We start from the raw sequence: 16,643 nt of genomic DNA, 5'->3' as shown, positions 1-16,643 counted from the left end.
GTAGAAACAAGGAGGTGGTTTTAATGTTATGGCTGATCAGTGTATGCGAACAACATCAAGCACAAGCATTCAGATAATTCATTAAAAAAATAATGTATAATATGTAATCCAGTATCCAGTGCCAGGATTTATCGTGGCATGGGGGTTTATTAAAGCTACACATGTTACAACAGCATGGCCGTGCGATCAAAGAGTGTTATCGATTAATAGACTGGCCTGCCTACAGTCCAGATCTGTCTCTCATTAAAAAATATGCTGCATTTTAAAGCCAGAGATGAAGACTTGCATTCTATACATTCCAAACATTCCACTTGCAAGTAGGGCTGGGTATCGCCACTAATTTCCTGGATCGATTCGATTCCGATTCACAAGGTCCCGATTCGATTCGATCTTCGATCTTCGATTTTCGATTCAATTTCGATTCAACACATTTAGGCATATTTGAGTTACATTAACAGGTTTTGTTTAAATATGTAAAGATGTTCAGAGAACGAATGTGATAATTGTACAAAGAACATTTATTATTAAAAATATTTGTGTATTTTGTTTACATAAATAATTAATCCAAAACAGAAAACAGTAACATTCAACAGCCAGGTGTATGTTTACATTACATTTACAATGTTGTAGCATGTCAGACAAATGAAATAATAATAAAAAATGAATGTTACTGTTTTCTTTCATTTGTCTGACATGCTACAACATTGTAAATGTAATGTAAACATACACCTGGCTGTTGTACAGCTTATGCCAAGTTTACACTACACGACACTCTGATTAACACGTGGTCACTGTAATGTTCACACTACACGACTGATCGGCGATGGGGAGTTTTACACTACACCATCCATCACCAGGGGGAATCACAGGCGAGCTTCTCTGGTCTCCAAAACTACGTTTTGTCACGAAAACACACGTGAGAAGTGATGAAAGGTTTAATGATACCACGTCCAAACATGCACATCAACAAGTAGCGAGCAATCAAAGTTTGTGCGCTGATGAAATAAATGAATCTGAGTGGATTTGGCAACACGAGCAGCATGGCTTGTTCTGTAGTGAGTTGGAGGTTAATAAATATTTTGTTTTGTAGAGAACGATCTCGCGTGTGCTGATGTATTCTGATAGAAACTATATTGCGCTCCACCACCTGTTTCCAACCTCTCCCCTGTGTTTCCCCTCGCTGTTTCTCACATTGATTGAGAGCCGAGTTTTGATCGCAGAGCGAACACCGAGTTCCTCCCGAATCCAGAGCCGAGCGAAAATCAGTGCAAAAAGTTGTGTAGTGGTCATAACTTGAGCTTCTGCCATGCTAAACTGATGTGCAGGTCAGATCTCGTTGCATGAAAAAACAGTGGCTGGTCACGCGAAATTAAAGGGGGTAACAATAGTAATAGATTTCCGTGTGCACCGTAAAAAGGGGCGTATTTAAAAAATCGATCTCGCATTTATATGAATCGATATCGGATCGTTCAAATAAAGATCGATTAAAATCGAAAAATCGATTTTATAAACCCACCCCTACTTGCAAGTCAGATGGTGTGTTTAATCTGCAGACAAGCTTTTGTGTTAAAAAAAGTGGATTGCATTGAATCATTTCTGAGGTTTGTATGAGGTCAGACATGAGGTTAAATGTTGCTCAGCCTGGCTGGTTTGTCAGAATCAACATATCCACTGCCTCTACACTTCAAGCATCTTCTTCTTCTTATTGCCGTTCTTCTTTCCTGTTGTGCTCTGTCTTTGACGTAGGTCTTGAGTCTCAGCACACACACACACACACACACACACACACTCTCTCTGAGATAGGCTTACACACCCATTGCTATTTTTACGCAGTGTAAGTAATCAGGATGGGAGGGGGTAGGACAGGAAGAGACAGGGGTAGAGAATCACTTTGTCTCTGTTTGGCTGGCAGGTGGACTATATGGATGAGAATGAGGAATATTTTCAGCGCCAGGCTTCGCATCGTCAATCTCGCCGGAGATTTCGCAAGATCAACCAAAAGGGTGAAAGGCAGACCATCATCGACACGGTGGAGCCATACCAGGCAGGGAAGCCGCCCATAGCCCGCGGGTACCACACGGTAAGTTCAGAACAGTTTCATACACTCGCTGCGTTCGCTTGCTTGGTGTTGCTTTGGCTTCTAGACATCATGAGTGATGTGATGCTGTGTTTACCATCATCAAGCTTTTAGCTGTGGAAATATGAATTAAGTCTTGCAAATGATTGGTTACTTGTTTCTATTACTTTTATGAAGTAATCATGGTAAACTTGTGTCCCCATCTGCCCCATTCGATGTTGCTTATACAGAAGGTACTTTGATAAAAGGTAGTGTTTGTGTTTACCAGTACATCAGAATTATATTCGTGTCTGGTTGGCCCCAGGAAAGTTCAGACTAATGATGTGACAGTCCTCAAGAGTTTAATGCACAGTACACATGCTGCATCAGACAGACTGTGACAGGAAAAATAGACGTACATAAATACACCGATCAGGCATAACATTAAAACCACCTCCTTTTTTCTACACTCACTGTCCATTTTATTAGCTCCACTTACCATATAGACGCACTTTGTTGTTTGTTGTTCTACAATTACTGACTGTAGTCCATCTGTTTCTCTACATACTTTTTTAGCCTGCTTTCACCTTGTTCTTCAATGGTCAGGACCCCCACAGAGCAGGTATTATTTTGGTGGTGGATCATTCTCAGCACTGCAGTGACACTGACATGGTGGTGGTGTGTTAGCGTGTGTTGTGCTGGTATGCATGGATCAGACACAGCAGCGCTGCTGGAGTTTTTAAATACTGTGTCCACTCTATTAGACACTCCTACCTAGTTGTTCCACCTTGTAGATGTAAAGTCAGAGACGATCGCTCATCTATTGCTGCTGTTTGAGTTGGTCATCTTCTAGACTTTCATCAGTGGTCAAAGGATGCTGCCCATGGGGTTCTGTTGGCTGGATATTTTTGGTTGGTGGACTATTCTCAGTCCAGCAGAGACAGTGAGGTGTTTAAAAACTCCATCAGCATCGCTGTGTCTGATCAACTTATACCAGCACAACACAGACTAACACACCACCACCATGTCAGTGTCACTGCAGTGCTGAGAATCATCATCCACCACCCACCAGAGTCCTGACCATTGAAGAACAACATGAAAGGGGGCTAACAAAGCATGCAAAGAAACAGATGGACTACAGTCAGTAATTGTAGAACTACAAAGTGCTTATATATGGTAAATGGAGCTGATAAAATGGACAGTGTGTGTAGAAACAAGGAGCTGGTTTTAATTTTATGGCTGATCGGTGTATATTAACAATTGACAATTACTATTAGCTCGAGTAAATACAATAAAGCTATTATGTACTTGTCCCATTTTCAGGTAAGCATTATCAAGTTATAGATCAACGCTATGTATATGTGAAAGAACACGAAAAGTTAGTCGTACAGGAAGTTTAGTGTTGGCAATTTTTGCATATAATGAAAAAAGACAACCAGCTCTATTAACAGCTTATTGTGCAGTAATCACCTAGCTCTACACTTGTACAGAAAATATTTCTATAAAATGTTGCTAGAATAGCAAGCTTGCTCTAAGGCTCGTTTGCCTCATTAATTATTAAGTGTTAATTAATGTCTACAGCACATGTCCTGTAATGCTACAGCATGTAAATTATGTACACAAAAATTGTATCCTGACTACGCCCTAACCCTTTGGAAGGGTACATGTTCTGTATAGAGGACTCTGAAAGGTGTACTCTGTAGAAAAAAAAAAAAAAAAACAGCTATTTGGAATGCACTTTAATGTGATTTTTAAAGCAAAAATTATGGTTTAATATTACTATATGTTATGTTTGTTAGTAAGTGCACCTTTAAGCAAACTGGATGAGTTCAGCGTTAAAACACCACAAAGACTGGTGTACTGTTTCTTTTAAAAAATGACTTTCAATAATTATTTTAAGTGGGCGTTATTCCTTTGGCTCTGGGACCAATTTGGAGTCACAAAATGGTAGATTTACAAGCAAACTGTAAAGTATTAAAGTCTGAAAAAGTTTATTTGCCAGTTGGCTGTGTTACCTAATTCATTCTATTGTTTTTATCTCCTAGCTTTTAGAGTTTCTGTTTGAACCAATAATGTTAATGCAATTCGGATTATATCTTTATAAAATAATACAAAGGATCTTTATACTTTCGTTGGAATCTGTGAGGGCGGGAGGAGTAGTAATTGGTCGTGTCTGAGAGACTGAGAGAGAGCTTATAGTCCGGATTTAGCGCCATCTGATTTCCACCTTTTTGGACCGCTCAAAGAAGCTTTAAGGGGAGTGATTATAAACTAGCTTGTTCTAGTGATACAAACAGGTACTCGAAAAAATTGATAATAATAATCAAATACTTTTGTCATGTAACTAACTAATCAATTAGTAGAATAGCTAATGTTAGATGGCATTGTTAACCTATAATGTACCTCAGCAACAGACAGTCTGCCAGTACTGGAGTAACTCGGAGTATAATAAAACTTTATCTAATAATGTTAACCAGCTGAAATACAGTAGACCCTTGAGTTACGAACGGTTTACCATACGAACATTTTGGGTTACGAACGATCTTTTTTATCTTATTGTACGAACAAATTTCAGATTACGAACCGAAATTTGCAAAACACATGACGTCACGAACAAGTTGGCTCCGACCGTCTCTCTCTATACAGTGTATCACAAAAGTGAGTACACCCCTCACATTTCTGCAAATATTTCATTATATCTTTTCATGGGACAACACTATAGACATGAAACTTGGATATAACTTAGAGTAGTCAGTGTACAACTTGTATAGCAGTGTAGATTTACTGTCTTCTGAAAATAACTCAACACACAGCTATTAATGTCTATATAGCTGGCAACATAAGTGAGTACACCCCACAGTGAACATGTCCAAATTGTGCCCAAATGTGTCGTTGTCCCTCCATGGTGTCATGTGTCAAGGTCCCAGGTGTAAATGGGGAGCAGGGCTGTTAAATTTGGTGTTTTGGGTACAATTCTCTCATACTGGCCACTGGATATTCAACTCTCTGAGGATGTGAGAAATAGAATTGTTGCTCTCCACAAAGATGGCCTGGGCTATAAGAAGATTGCTAACACCCTGAAACTGAGCTACAGCATGGTGGCCAAGGTCATACAGCGGTTTTCCAGGACAGGTTCCACTCGGAACAGGCTTCGCCAGGGTCGACCAAAGAAGTTGAGTCCACGTGTTCGGCGTCATATCCAGAGGTTGGCTTTAAAAAATAGACACATGAGTGCTGCCAGCATTGCTGCAGAGGTTGAAGACGTGGGAGGTCAGCCTGTCAGTGCTCAGACCATACGCCGCACACTGCATCAACTCGGTCTGCATGGTCGTCATCCCAGAAGGAAGCTGACGCACAAGAAAGCCCGCAAACAGTTTGCTGAAGACAAGCAGTCCAAGAACATGGATTACTGGAATGCCCTGTGGTCTGACGAGACCAAGATAAACTTGTTTGGCTCAGATGGTGTCCAGCATGTGTGGCAGCGCCCTGGTGAGAAGTACCAAGACAACTGTATCTTGCCTACAGTCAAGCATGGTGGTGGTAGCATCATGGTCTTGGGCTGCATGAGTGTTGCTGGCACTGGGGAGCTGCAGTTCATTGAGGGAAACATGAATTCCAACATGTACTGTGACATTCTAAAACAGAGCATGATCCCCTCCCTTCGAAAACTGGGCCTCATGGCAGTTTTCCAACAGGATAACGACCCCAAACACAACCTCCAAGATGACAACTGCCTTGCTGAGGAAGCTGAAGGTAAAGGTGATGGACTAAACCCAATTGAGCACCTGTGGCGCATCCTCAAGTGGAAGGTGGAGGAGTTCAAGGTGTCTAACATCCACCAGCTCCGTGATGTCATCATGGAGAAGTGGAAGAGGATTCCAGTAGCAACCTGTGCAGCTCTGGTGAATTCCATGCCCAGGAGGGTTAAGGCAGTGCTGGATAATAATGGTGGTCACACAAAATATTGACACTTTGGGCACAATTTGGACATGTTCACTGTGGGGTGTACTCACTTATGTTGCCAGCCATTTAGACATTAATGGCTGTGTGTTGAGTTATTTTCAGAAGACAGTAAATCTACACTGCTATACAAGCTGTACACTGACTACTCTAAGTTATATCCAAGTTTCATGTCTATAGTGTTGTCCCATGAAAAGATATAATGAAATATTTGCAGAAATGTGAGGGGTGTACTCACTTTTGTGATACACTGTATATACTGTGAGCGAATATTCGGACAATAATGTTACAATTCGGATTATATGTTTATAAAATAATACGAAGGATCTTTATACTTTCGTTGGAAACGGTGAGGGCAGGAGGAGTAGTAACTTGTCGTGTCCGAGAGACTGAGAGAGAGCTTATAGTCCGGATTCAGCGCCATCTGATTTCCACCTTTTTGGACCGCTCAAAGAAGCTTTAAGTGGAAGAAGATTTTCATGTGATGATGATGTGAAAGCAGCGGTGCATCAATGGCTATGCGCTCAACCAAAAACATTTTTGCTGATGGCATTAAAAAGTTGGTACGTTGCTGGTATATATGCGTCAGAAGGTGACTGTAGAAAAGTGATGTAATACGTTTTTGAAATTCTTAATGAATAGAGTTTAAAAAGTGCTGAAACTTTTTGAAGAACCCTCGTACATTTCATGTTTAGTGATGCAGCGTGACACATTAATTGGATGAGGGTAGGGCTAGAATAACACTGACTGCATTATAGCGTTGCAGCTGTGTGGTGTTGAAAGTAATAAGCTAATAAGCTGACACTGAGACACATTGTACTGACAGCAGTATTTAGGTGTTTCCTTTGGCTCTGTCAAGTGTTGTTTAAAAATTCTGTCTTCAAGAACTAGGAAGCTTCTTCACCTTCACAGTGAAAATAACTGAAATCTACTGACCACTGGCCATCATCATCAATACCATCAATATCATCAGTATGCATTTTTTAATTTGTAGAATTATTATATAAATTTGATTCATGTTAATGAAATAAAATTGATTTTATTCACGTTTGCAACAGGTGTGTATAAAACACTTAAACGAAATGATTAGATGGGGTGTTCATTTTTGGCCATATAGTGTGTATGCATATTAGATATATACACCGAACAGGCATAACATTAAAACCACCTCCTTGTTTCTACACTCACTGTCCATTTTATCAGCTCCACTTACCATATAGAAGCTGTTTGTAGTTCTACAATTACTGACTGTAGTCCATCTGTTTCTCTACATACTTTTTTAGCTTGCTTTCACCCTGTTCTTCAATGGTCAGGACCCCCACAGGACCACCACAGAGTAGGTATTATTATATTCTGGACTGAGAATAGTCCACCAACCAAAAATATCCAGCCAATAGCGTCCTGTGACCACCGATGAAGGTCTAGTTGATGACCAACTCAAACAGCAGCAATAGATGAGCGATCATCTCTGACTTTACATCTACAAGGTGGACCAACTAGGTAGGAGTGTCTAATAGAGTGGACAGTGAGTGGACACAGTATTTAAAAACTCCAGCAGCGCTGCTGTGTCTTGTCCACTCATACCAGCACAACACACACTAACACACCACCACCATGTCAGTGTCACTGCAGTGCTGAGAATGATCCACCACCCAAATAATACCTACTCTGTAGTGGTCCTGTGGGGGTCCTGACCATTGAAGAACAGCATGAATGGGGGCTAAAAATGCATGTAGAGAAACAGATGGACTACAGTCAGTAATTGTAGAACTACAAAGTGCTTCTATATGGTAAGTGGAGCTGATAAAATGGACAGTGTGTGTATAGAAACAAGGAGGTGGTCATATTGTTATGGCTGATCAGTGTATATACACACAGTCGAGTCACTTTATTATGACCACTTTCTACTTTCGACAGCAGCGCAGCATAGCTCATGAAGGAAGTCACATTTTGCGAGATGGTTTGATGGGTATATAAGGTGTGTGATAGGTTGTCTGTGTATATATACATATATTCCCTGATTGCTGTCATGGATAAAAGTACCATGGGTAAAATTGTCTTCCCTGGGGTGGATGGGCTCTTCCAGCAAAACAATGTGACATGTCACACAGCTAAAAATGTCCAACATTGGCTGGAATAGTATGACCAATACTTCCAAGTACTACCATGACCCTGTAATTCCCCAGACTTGAACTCAATTGAGCATCTGTGGAAGCACCTTGATCGCTGTGTTTGCTCTATGGATCCTCCCCCACGTTTCCTCCAGCAGCTGTGGGATATACTGCAGTCAGCAGACTCCAGATACCTGTGAGAACCTACCAGGACATTACTGAGTCACTCCCAGCCTGTCTAGCTGCTGTCTGTGCTGCACACGCTGGTTACTGTAGATATTAGCTTGTGGTCATAATAATGTGACTGTGTATATACATACTTGTGTGTGCATACAATACTCTATGTTGTGTTAGCGTTAGTATTGGCTCTCAGTAGGCAGTGTTATGTCTGTGAGTTCTTGCCAGGTCCATGTTGTTCTGACTGAAGACTGTTTGTGCCAGCAGTTGTCTTCTGAATCCTCTCTGTGCTGTAGCAGCATGTTAAAGTTGGATGTGCACTTCATTGCTTTGTGTATAAGTGAGTATCAGTATGGGTGATAATTGTTGTGGCATTACGGGCGCACATCACTAAGCTGTAGCTTGGTGCAAGAAATAGAAGAGGGAATTGTGGGTAACGGCTCTATTTTTACATGGTTGTGTTTCTCTGTGTTGATTAATCCTGTCTAGGCAGCAAAGCTCCATCATACTTTTATCCTTTCAAACCCAGCATTTAGGAATTAAGCCCTATTCAGATTGTACTGGTATACCAGGGGTAATTTTGAATGTATTTTTTACAGGTGCTACTCTGTGATTACATTCATGTCTGAATCAGCCATGTCTGTCATTTTTTAGAAAAGGAGGATGGAAAATTAGAGAGAATGGACTTTGTGCATGACTTTATATAATGCAAACATCTAAGTTCATGGGGAGAAAAAGGTCCTCGGTTCAATTCCCAGGTTGAGCGGTCTGGGTCTTTTTTGAGAAGTGATGAAAGGTTTAATGATACCACGTCCAAACATGCACATCAACAAATAGCGAGAGATGAAAGTTTGTGCGCTGATGAAATAAATGAATCTGAGTGGATTTGACAACACGAGCAGCATGGCTTGTTCTATAGTGAGTTGGAGGTTAATAAATATTTTGTTTTGTAGAGAACGATCAGGTCAGAAATACTGTAAAACTCGCGTGTGCTGATGTATTCTGATAGAAACTATATTGCGCTCCACCACCTGTTTACAACCTCTCCCCTGTGTTTCCCCTCGCTGTTTCTCACATTGATTGAGAGCCGAGTTTTGATCGCAGAGCGAACACCGAGTTCCTCCCGAATCCAGCACCGACCCGTCGCCGAGCGAAAATCAATGCAAAAAGTTGTGTAGTTGTGTGCACCATAAAAGGGGCGTATTTAAAATCGATTCGAATTGAAAAATCGATTTTATAAACCCACCCCTACTAGGTATGAATGTGTGTGAGTGTGTTTGCCCTGATGGACTGGCAACCTCTCCAGGGTGTTTCCCTGAATAGAATAAAGCGGTGGTAAAACAGACAATGAATAAATGAATCTTGTAAATTGTATTACAGATGTCCCCCTGATAAATGAATCAAGTCTGTATAGGACTTTATTAGATGTGCAGGGTGCTTCACAAAGAAGATGGCAAAGCTGTAGGATGAGGAATGATCATAAACCAGCTTGTGCTAGTGATACAAACAGGTACTCGAATAATCAAATACGTTTGTCATGTAACTAACTAATCAGTTAGTGTAATACTACTTAAAATGTCTTTGTTCTGGCACACGAAAAGCAATAGCTAATGTAAGATGGCATTGTTAACCTATAATGTATCTCTGCAACAGACAGTTAATAGGAAAAACCAAATGTGCCAATTCTTAGTGAAAGCCTTGGAATAACTTTACAATAAAACTTTATCCAGTGATGTTAACCAACTACAATAGTTGATTATTAATGGGATTTTTTGCCACATACAGACTAGAGGAGTTATCTTTTGTTGATCATGTTAATTAAAATGAATTTCACTGTTTACAAATTTGAAATATTGATATTCAGAAAATAAGTTCACATTTAAACATATTAAGGTCATATTTACCCCTTGCTCACTTTTGGTTGAAATCAATTATATAGAAAATAAATTGTATATGTTCAACTTTATGGCAACTGTTAAATGTCTCTCTGTGCACAAATAGAGGTCTGTAAATAAAAGGTTTGATGAGTTTATTGTTGCCCTAACGACTCTGAATAGCTTTGCTTTAAATTGGAGCATTAACTGTGACAGAAACCTTCTAATTCAGCTTAAGTGTTTGGCCTTACAAATGCTCATTTGACTGTATGAGCACAAATTCACACTGATACCTTTATTTCTTATGTAGATTTCTACTGCGGGCAGAGGTAGGTAGCTCAGTGCCTAAGGCACAGGGCTTAGTAATCAGTAGGGTGCAAGTTCTGTTCCCATTAATACCAAGTTGTCACAGTTAGGCTCCTGAGCAAGAGCCCTAATCTCAATGGATGGATGGACGGACGGACGGACAGACAGACAGATAGATATGTGGATGGATGGATGGATGGATGGATGGATGGATGGATAGATATGTGGATGGATGGATGGATGGATGGATGGATAGATAGATAGACAGACAGACAGACAGACGGATATGTGGATGGATGGATAGATGGATGGATAGATAGATACTAAATACTGTAAATGTAAATGGCACAATCCACATTTTTTGACAAGGTTTCATGGTAGAGTAAAGACTTAGGCAGTGGTGAATGCTTGTAATCATGTACACATATACAGGTGACCATATGATGTATGTAAATACTGTATAATTAAAGCTATTTGGGGTTTTAAATATTTATTTATCACTCTTAAAAAAAAAAAAAAAAAAAAAAGGAAAAAAGAAATCTAATGATTAAAGTATGCTTGGTTACCTGTTTAATTTATTTAAATAATGTATTATTATTTCCAAAAAGAGTATTGTGATGTCATGTCTCTGATTTTAGCTGTTAAACAATAATAATTATTCACATTCATTATTATTTACTTTTTGAGTATTTGACTCTAGAATTACTCAAAACGCCCATTATTAGTATCTGCTTCTCTGCCGCCTTTAAGAATTTTCAACTTTTTTTCCTAATAGGCTCTAATAAAGTCCTTATTGCTCCACTGGAGTACACTGATGCTGTAGAAAAGTGCCAGCTAAGCTGTCCTTTAATGTGTGCTTTGCTCATGGATTGTGGTGTTTTTTTTCTCTCTCTTTGTGGCTCCCTGCAGTTGTGGTATGCACATCTGCAGTGAGAATGGCCAGAGGCACGTACTAGATTTTCATTCCTTGGATTCCTGCCATTCCCAAAGGAAAGCACTAGTGTTCCCTGACTTGTCTGGGAAATTTCTACTCCAGCGTTCAGAAGAACCGTTCACGTCATACTCCTTTAGCCTTGGGCCAGCCTCGGAAAAAAGACTGCCAGATTTCTCACGACTCCCAGACATTCTGACCCAAACTGCGCCCTGCATTTGACCCGAACTGAAACGATCTGTGGGAAGAGAATAGGTGTGTAATGATGTGTTTTCAAGCAAAGATCACAAACTAAGCCTGCTTTTTTCCTACAGTCTTTCATGTGAGGCAGCTCTAGATGATTGGACGGCATGTCGAGATGAAAGTCAGGTTCACTGTAACAACTGCTTTCAGACTTATTGGTTTAAACACACTGAGAACGATATGTTTACATTTATTTATTTGGTAGATTTGACAAGGTAATTGAAGCATAAAGCTGAGGGTCAATACCATTTATGTTATGGGGGGTAACCGGCTGTAATTATTCACCCCTCTTTGTGGAAGTTATGCCCTAGCAGGAAAAACGAACAGACCCATTCCAGATTACCACATGTGTACTCACTCACATACAGTGATCAGCCATAACATTAAAACCACCTTATTTCTACACTCACTGTCCATTTCATCAGCACTTTGTAGTTCTACAATTACTGACTGTAGTCCATCTGTTTCTCTACATACTTTTTTAGCTTGCTTTCACCTTGTTCTTCAATGGTCAGGACCACCACAGAGCAGGTATAATTTAGGTGGTGGATCATTCTCAGCCCTGCAGTGACACTGACATGGTGGTGGTGTGTTAGTGTGTGTTGTGCTGGTATGAGTGGACAAGACACAGCAGCGCTGCTGGAGTTTTTAAATACAGTGTCCACTTACTGTCCACTCTATTAGACACTCCTACCTAGTTGGTCCACCTTGTAGATGTAAAGTCAGAGACGATCGCTCATCTATTGATGCTGTTTGAATTGGTCATCTTCTAGACCTTCATCAGTGGTCAGCGCTGTTGGCTGTATATATTTATACAGCGCTGTTGGCTGGATATATTTTTGGTTGGTGGACTATTCTCAGTCCAGCAGTGACAGTGAGGTGTTTAAAAACTCTATCAGCATTGCTGTGCCGTATCCATTAATAGCAGCACAACACACACTAACACACCACCACCATGTCAGTGTCACTGCAGTGCTGAGAATGATCCACCACCTTAATAATACCTGACCATTGAAGAACAGCATGAGAGAGGGCTAACAAAGCATGCAGAGAAACAGATGGACGACAGTCAGTAATTGTAGAACTACAAAGTGCTTCTATATGGTAAGTGGAGCTGATAAAATGGACAATGTGTGTAGAAACAAGGAGGTGGTTTTAATGTTATGGCTGATCAGTGTATATATGACTTTTACTCTATAGGAGCTCTACTAGTACAACATTACGTATTTATGTAGATTTTATTCAGGCCAGCTTTGCAGTACTATTTACCTGGGCCCACTACTATCCCAGCATCCCTTTGGATCAAGCCGTGTTGAAAGATTTTTCAGTCATGAATGCGCTGGTTGTTGCGGTGAACCGTGGCAGTGTTTTAAAGCAGCTTTTGAGAGGGTCGTGCCACATCCATGCTGCCAGCTCACACACGGAGCTTTGTGTTGAAATAGCACCGAGTGCCATTGCTCTCACCCTGAGCCATCAGTGTTAATTGTTCTGTATCTATGAACAGCGAACTCTTTAAGGCGGACTCTAGTTGCTCTATTTGGACTGAGGATTTCTGGGTAATTTAGTTTCGCTGACTCCATGCTAATGTGCTTTGCTGTGCTGTTTGGATTCGGGTCTGGGTCAGCCCTGCTTTTTTGCGGAGTGCTTCAGTGTGCTGTGTGTTTCATGGCTGTGTGTATACGTGTTGTGCGCCTCCTCGTGCCATCCCTTCATGCAGCTCCGAAAGATGTAGCCCAGGCTTTCAGAAGAACGTGTCCCTCGGCTTCTGCCGTAGTATGACTTGCAAAGTGCTTTGAGCGGCTGAGCTGACTGTCTGTGTGTGCTGAATAACACTTGTCTGTTTCTTATAACCGCCATCTTTTTGCTTCTCTCCTCCGCCATCATCTCACTCTGGCACCTCCTCAGGAATGCATTAAACCTCAGGTATTGTACTAATTCCCTCTTTGTTTTTTTGGTGTGTGTGTTTGTGTGTGGAAAAGCAGGCGCACCTACACGTGCTTGCTGTGGCTGGTTTATTATGTGATCTTTTCTTATCGGGGGTCGTCCGATATGGTTTTTCGGGGCAGATACTGAAAAAATGAGAAACAAAGTGTTCTGATTATAGATATTTGTGGACATTTTTTGCTTTTTATTTAAATTATGTTGAAATAAAATGTACAGAAACACAGCTTTTTACTGATGGACATGTTTTTACCTGTCCTACCAGTGTAAAAGGAAAATATTACAAACAATTTCTATCATTTTAAAAAAAAATGCATTTTCTCCCCCTTTTTCTCCCTCTTTAGCGCGTCCAATTGCCCAATTTGCATCATGCCTTCTCTCTGACGATCCCTGCCCTGACCGAGGAGATCGAAGCTAACCCACATCCCCTCCGACACGTGAGCAGCAAGCCGTATGCATCTTGCCACCCACACATTGACGAGTGTTGCGCCACCTAGCGTTGCGTGCGGAGAGACACCCCCTAAGAGCACTCCTTCCTCATCTCCGTGTAGGTGCCTCTAATCAGCCAGCAGAGGTCGTAACTGCACCATTCCGACAGAGAGAGACCAACTTCCGACCTTAGTCCCGCCCATCTGAACAACAGGCCAGTCGTTGTTCATATAGCCTCTCAGCCTCGGCCGGTAAGGCAGAGCTGGATTCGATACGACGTACTCGAGATCCAGCGTGTGTTTACCGCTGCGCCACCTTAGCGGCTAACAATTTCTATCCTAATACACAATTAATGGTTGACCATGCTCTGTGCCATGTATAAAAAATGCCTAGTCACCCCATTGGACCAAGATTTTAAATCAAAAGGAATAATGACTTTTAAGGCAAGTCGTAGCCTAGTGGTTAAGGTACTGGACTAGTAATCAGAAGATCGCTGGTTCGGGCCGCTCAAGTGGCGCAGCGGTAAAAACACACGCTGGAACCAGAGCTGGATCTCGAATACATTGTATCGAATCTCAGCTCTGCCTGCTGGCTAAGGCTGAGCGGCCACATGAACAACGATTGGCAACGATTGTTCAGATGGGCGGGACTAAGCCAGATGGGGTCTCTCTCTCATGACTGGTGCAATTTCGACCACTGCTGGCTGACTGATGGCGCCTGCACAGAGATGAGAAAAGAGTGCTCTCAGGGTGTGTCTCTCCGTACACAACACTGTGCTGCACTGCACTCGTCAAAGTGTAGGTGATAAGATGCATACGGCATGCTGCCAACGTGTCGGAGGGGGCGTGGGTTAGCTTCGTTCTCCTCAATCAGAGCAGGGATCAGCATTGGTGGAGAGGAAGCATGACGCAGTCGGGCAATTGGACGCAAAAGGGGAGAAAATGCATTAAAAGAATATTTAAAAAAAGAAGGTCGCTGGTTCAAGCCCTACCACTAGGCCCTTGAGCAAGGCCCTTAACCCTCAATTGCTCAGACTGTATACTGTCACAGTACTGTAAGTCACTTTGGATTAAGGCGTCTGCTGAAAATGCTGAAAATGTAAGGCAATGAAGGCAGTAGCTTAAATCATGGGTTTTCAACCTTTTTGGACACCAGATCCGCAACCCATCGCTCTTCAGCATTATCACCGAAACACTCAAGGAACAATCTTCCAAAAATGGTGTTCCATCTTTCCAGTTCAATCCAGGAGACTGTACTGTTGTGTTTATGTTGGTTTGTCCTTTTATTTGTCGCCCACCTGTAAAAATAAACGACATAAATCCTCACACATGGATGAAAGGTAAATAAAGATGTTCTGCTGCTGCTGCTTCAGTCTTCACAAACATAGACAGATGGCAAAATACAAAATAGGTTTTCAGCCCCCCTTTTATGGCACCAGTTTTTAGAACATGACAGTGGAACCTCGATTTACCAGACCTCCATTTAACGGATTTCGGATTTTACTGATGAAATCTGGAAAACCAAAGTTCGGTCCGATTGTTTAAAATTTGTGTATCAAGACCAGCAGTTCAGTAACTGTTTGCTAACTGGTGACATCTCTCTGTATACATGAGTGATAGGCTTTATTTTGTCAGGAGGCTCGCCTTTTTCTCTGTGTTCTATGCGTAATTTGGCAAGTTCTAATGCTTAGTTATAATAACTCGGAATAAGAGATACTTTGAGTCCCCACTACACGATCACTGGAAAAAAAAAAATCTCCTTCACCATACAAGGTACAGTAGACCCTTGAGTTACGAACCGTTTACCATATGAACATTTTGGGTTACGAGCGATCTTTTTCAACTTCACATACAAACAAATTTCGGATTACGAACCGTGACATCATAACCAACTACGAGTGTCTCTCTCTCTATGTATATTTACTCTGAACAAACATGTTTTTTTCTGTGTTTTCTTTATATTTTGTAAAATTCAATATTAAAATGTCCCCAAAGAAGGTGCAGAGAAAGCGTAGTGGTGAGAAAATGAATCTATTACTATTTTGGTGTTGTTGTATAATTACTCCTGCCAGTAGCTGTCACTGTGTATCAGACAGCGGGGACAGTGAGTGAAGAAGGAAATCGAAAAGTAGTCTTTCTTTCGTGCAATTACAAAATTGTATATTTTAGCACCCCCTGAGGAAAAAAAAAACTCACTGTTTTGGACAATCGCATTTTATGGACTAGTGCACCCCCCTTTTAGACCGTTAATTCGAGGTTTTTAATGTTTTTTTAAACACAACCTTGTGGGTGCAAGAAATAGCAGCTCCCAAGCGATTGTCACTACGTTGGAAGTCATCATCTGCTTCAGTCTCCCTTGACTCAAGATTTCCCTTGACTGGAACCAAGGCGTTTCCAAACCATCAAAAAAGCCCCAGACCATTGTACCTCCTCCGCCAACCTTTACAGTTCACATTTGCAATTAAGCAGGTAGAGTTCTTTGGGCGTCCATCTAAACCAGACTGCCAGATATAAATCTGATCATGCCGGAAAATGTATTCCAGCAGATTTAATATCAGCTGACTCTTGGCATTTTGCCTGGTGATCTCTGGCTTCTCAATCGACAAACTCAAACTC

The 16,643-nt window shown here is 41.2% G+C and overlaps 1 protein-coding gene across 7 annotated transcripts in view; it reads left to right on the top strand.

The window, feature by feature from the left end:
* rapgef2b (Rap guanine nucleotide exchange factor 2b) overlaps positions 1 to 16,643 on the top strand; it is a 189,654-nt gene that overhangs the window by 91,225 nt on the left and 81,786 nt on the right. For all 7 annotated transcript variants that reach the window (XM_063000661.1, XM_063000660.1, XM_063000659.1 and 4 more), the window contains one exon: positions 1,913 to 2,080. In XM_063000661.1, coding sequence (XP_062856731.1) covers positions 1,913 to 2,080 — 168 coding nt within the window. The remainder of the gene's footprint in view (positions 1 to 1,912; positions 2,081 to 16,643) is intronic.

Source organism: Trichomycterus rosablanca, chromosome 8 (assembly GCF_030014385.1).
Source record: "Trichomycterus rosablanca isolate fTriRos1 chromosome 8, fTriRos1.hap1, whole genome shotgun sequence".
Taxonomy (NCBI): Eukaryota; Metazoa; Chordata; class Actinopteri; order Siluriformes; family Trichomycteridae; genus Trichomycterus; species Trichomycterus rosablanca.
Note: the sequence above shows the minus strand (reverse complement) of the source record. Positions and strands in the feature narration are given on the sequence as shown.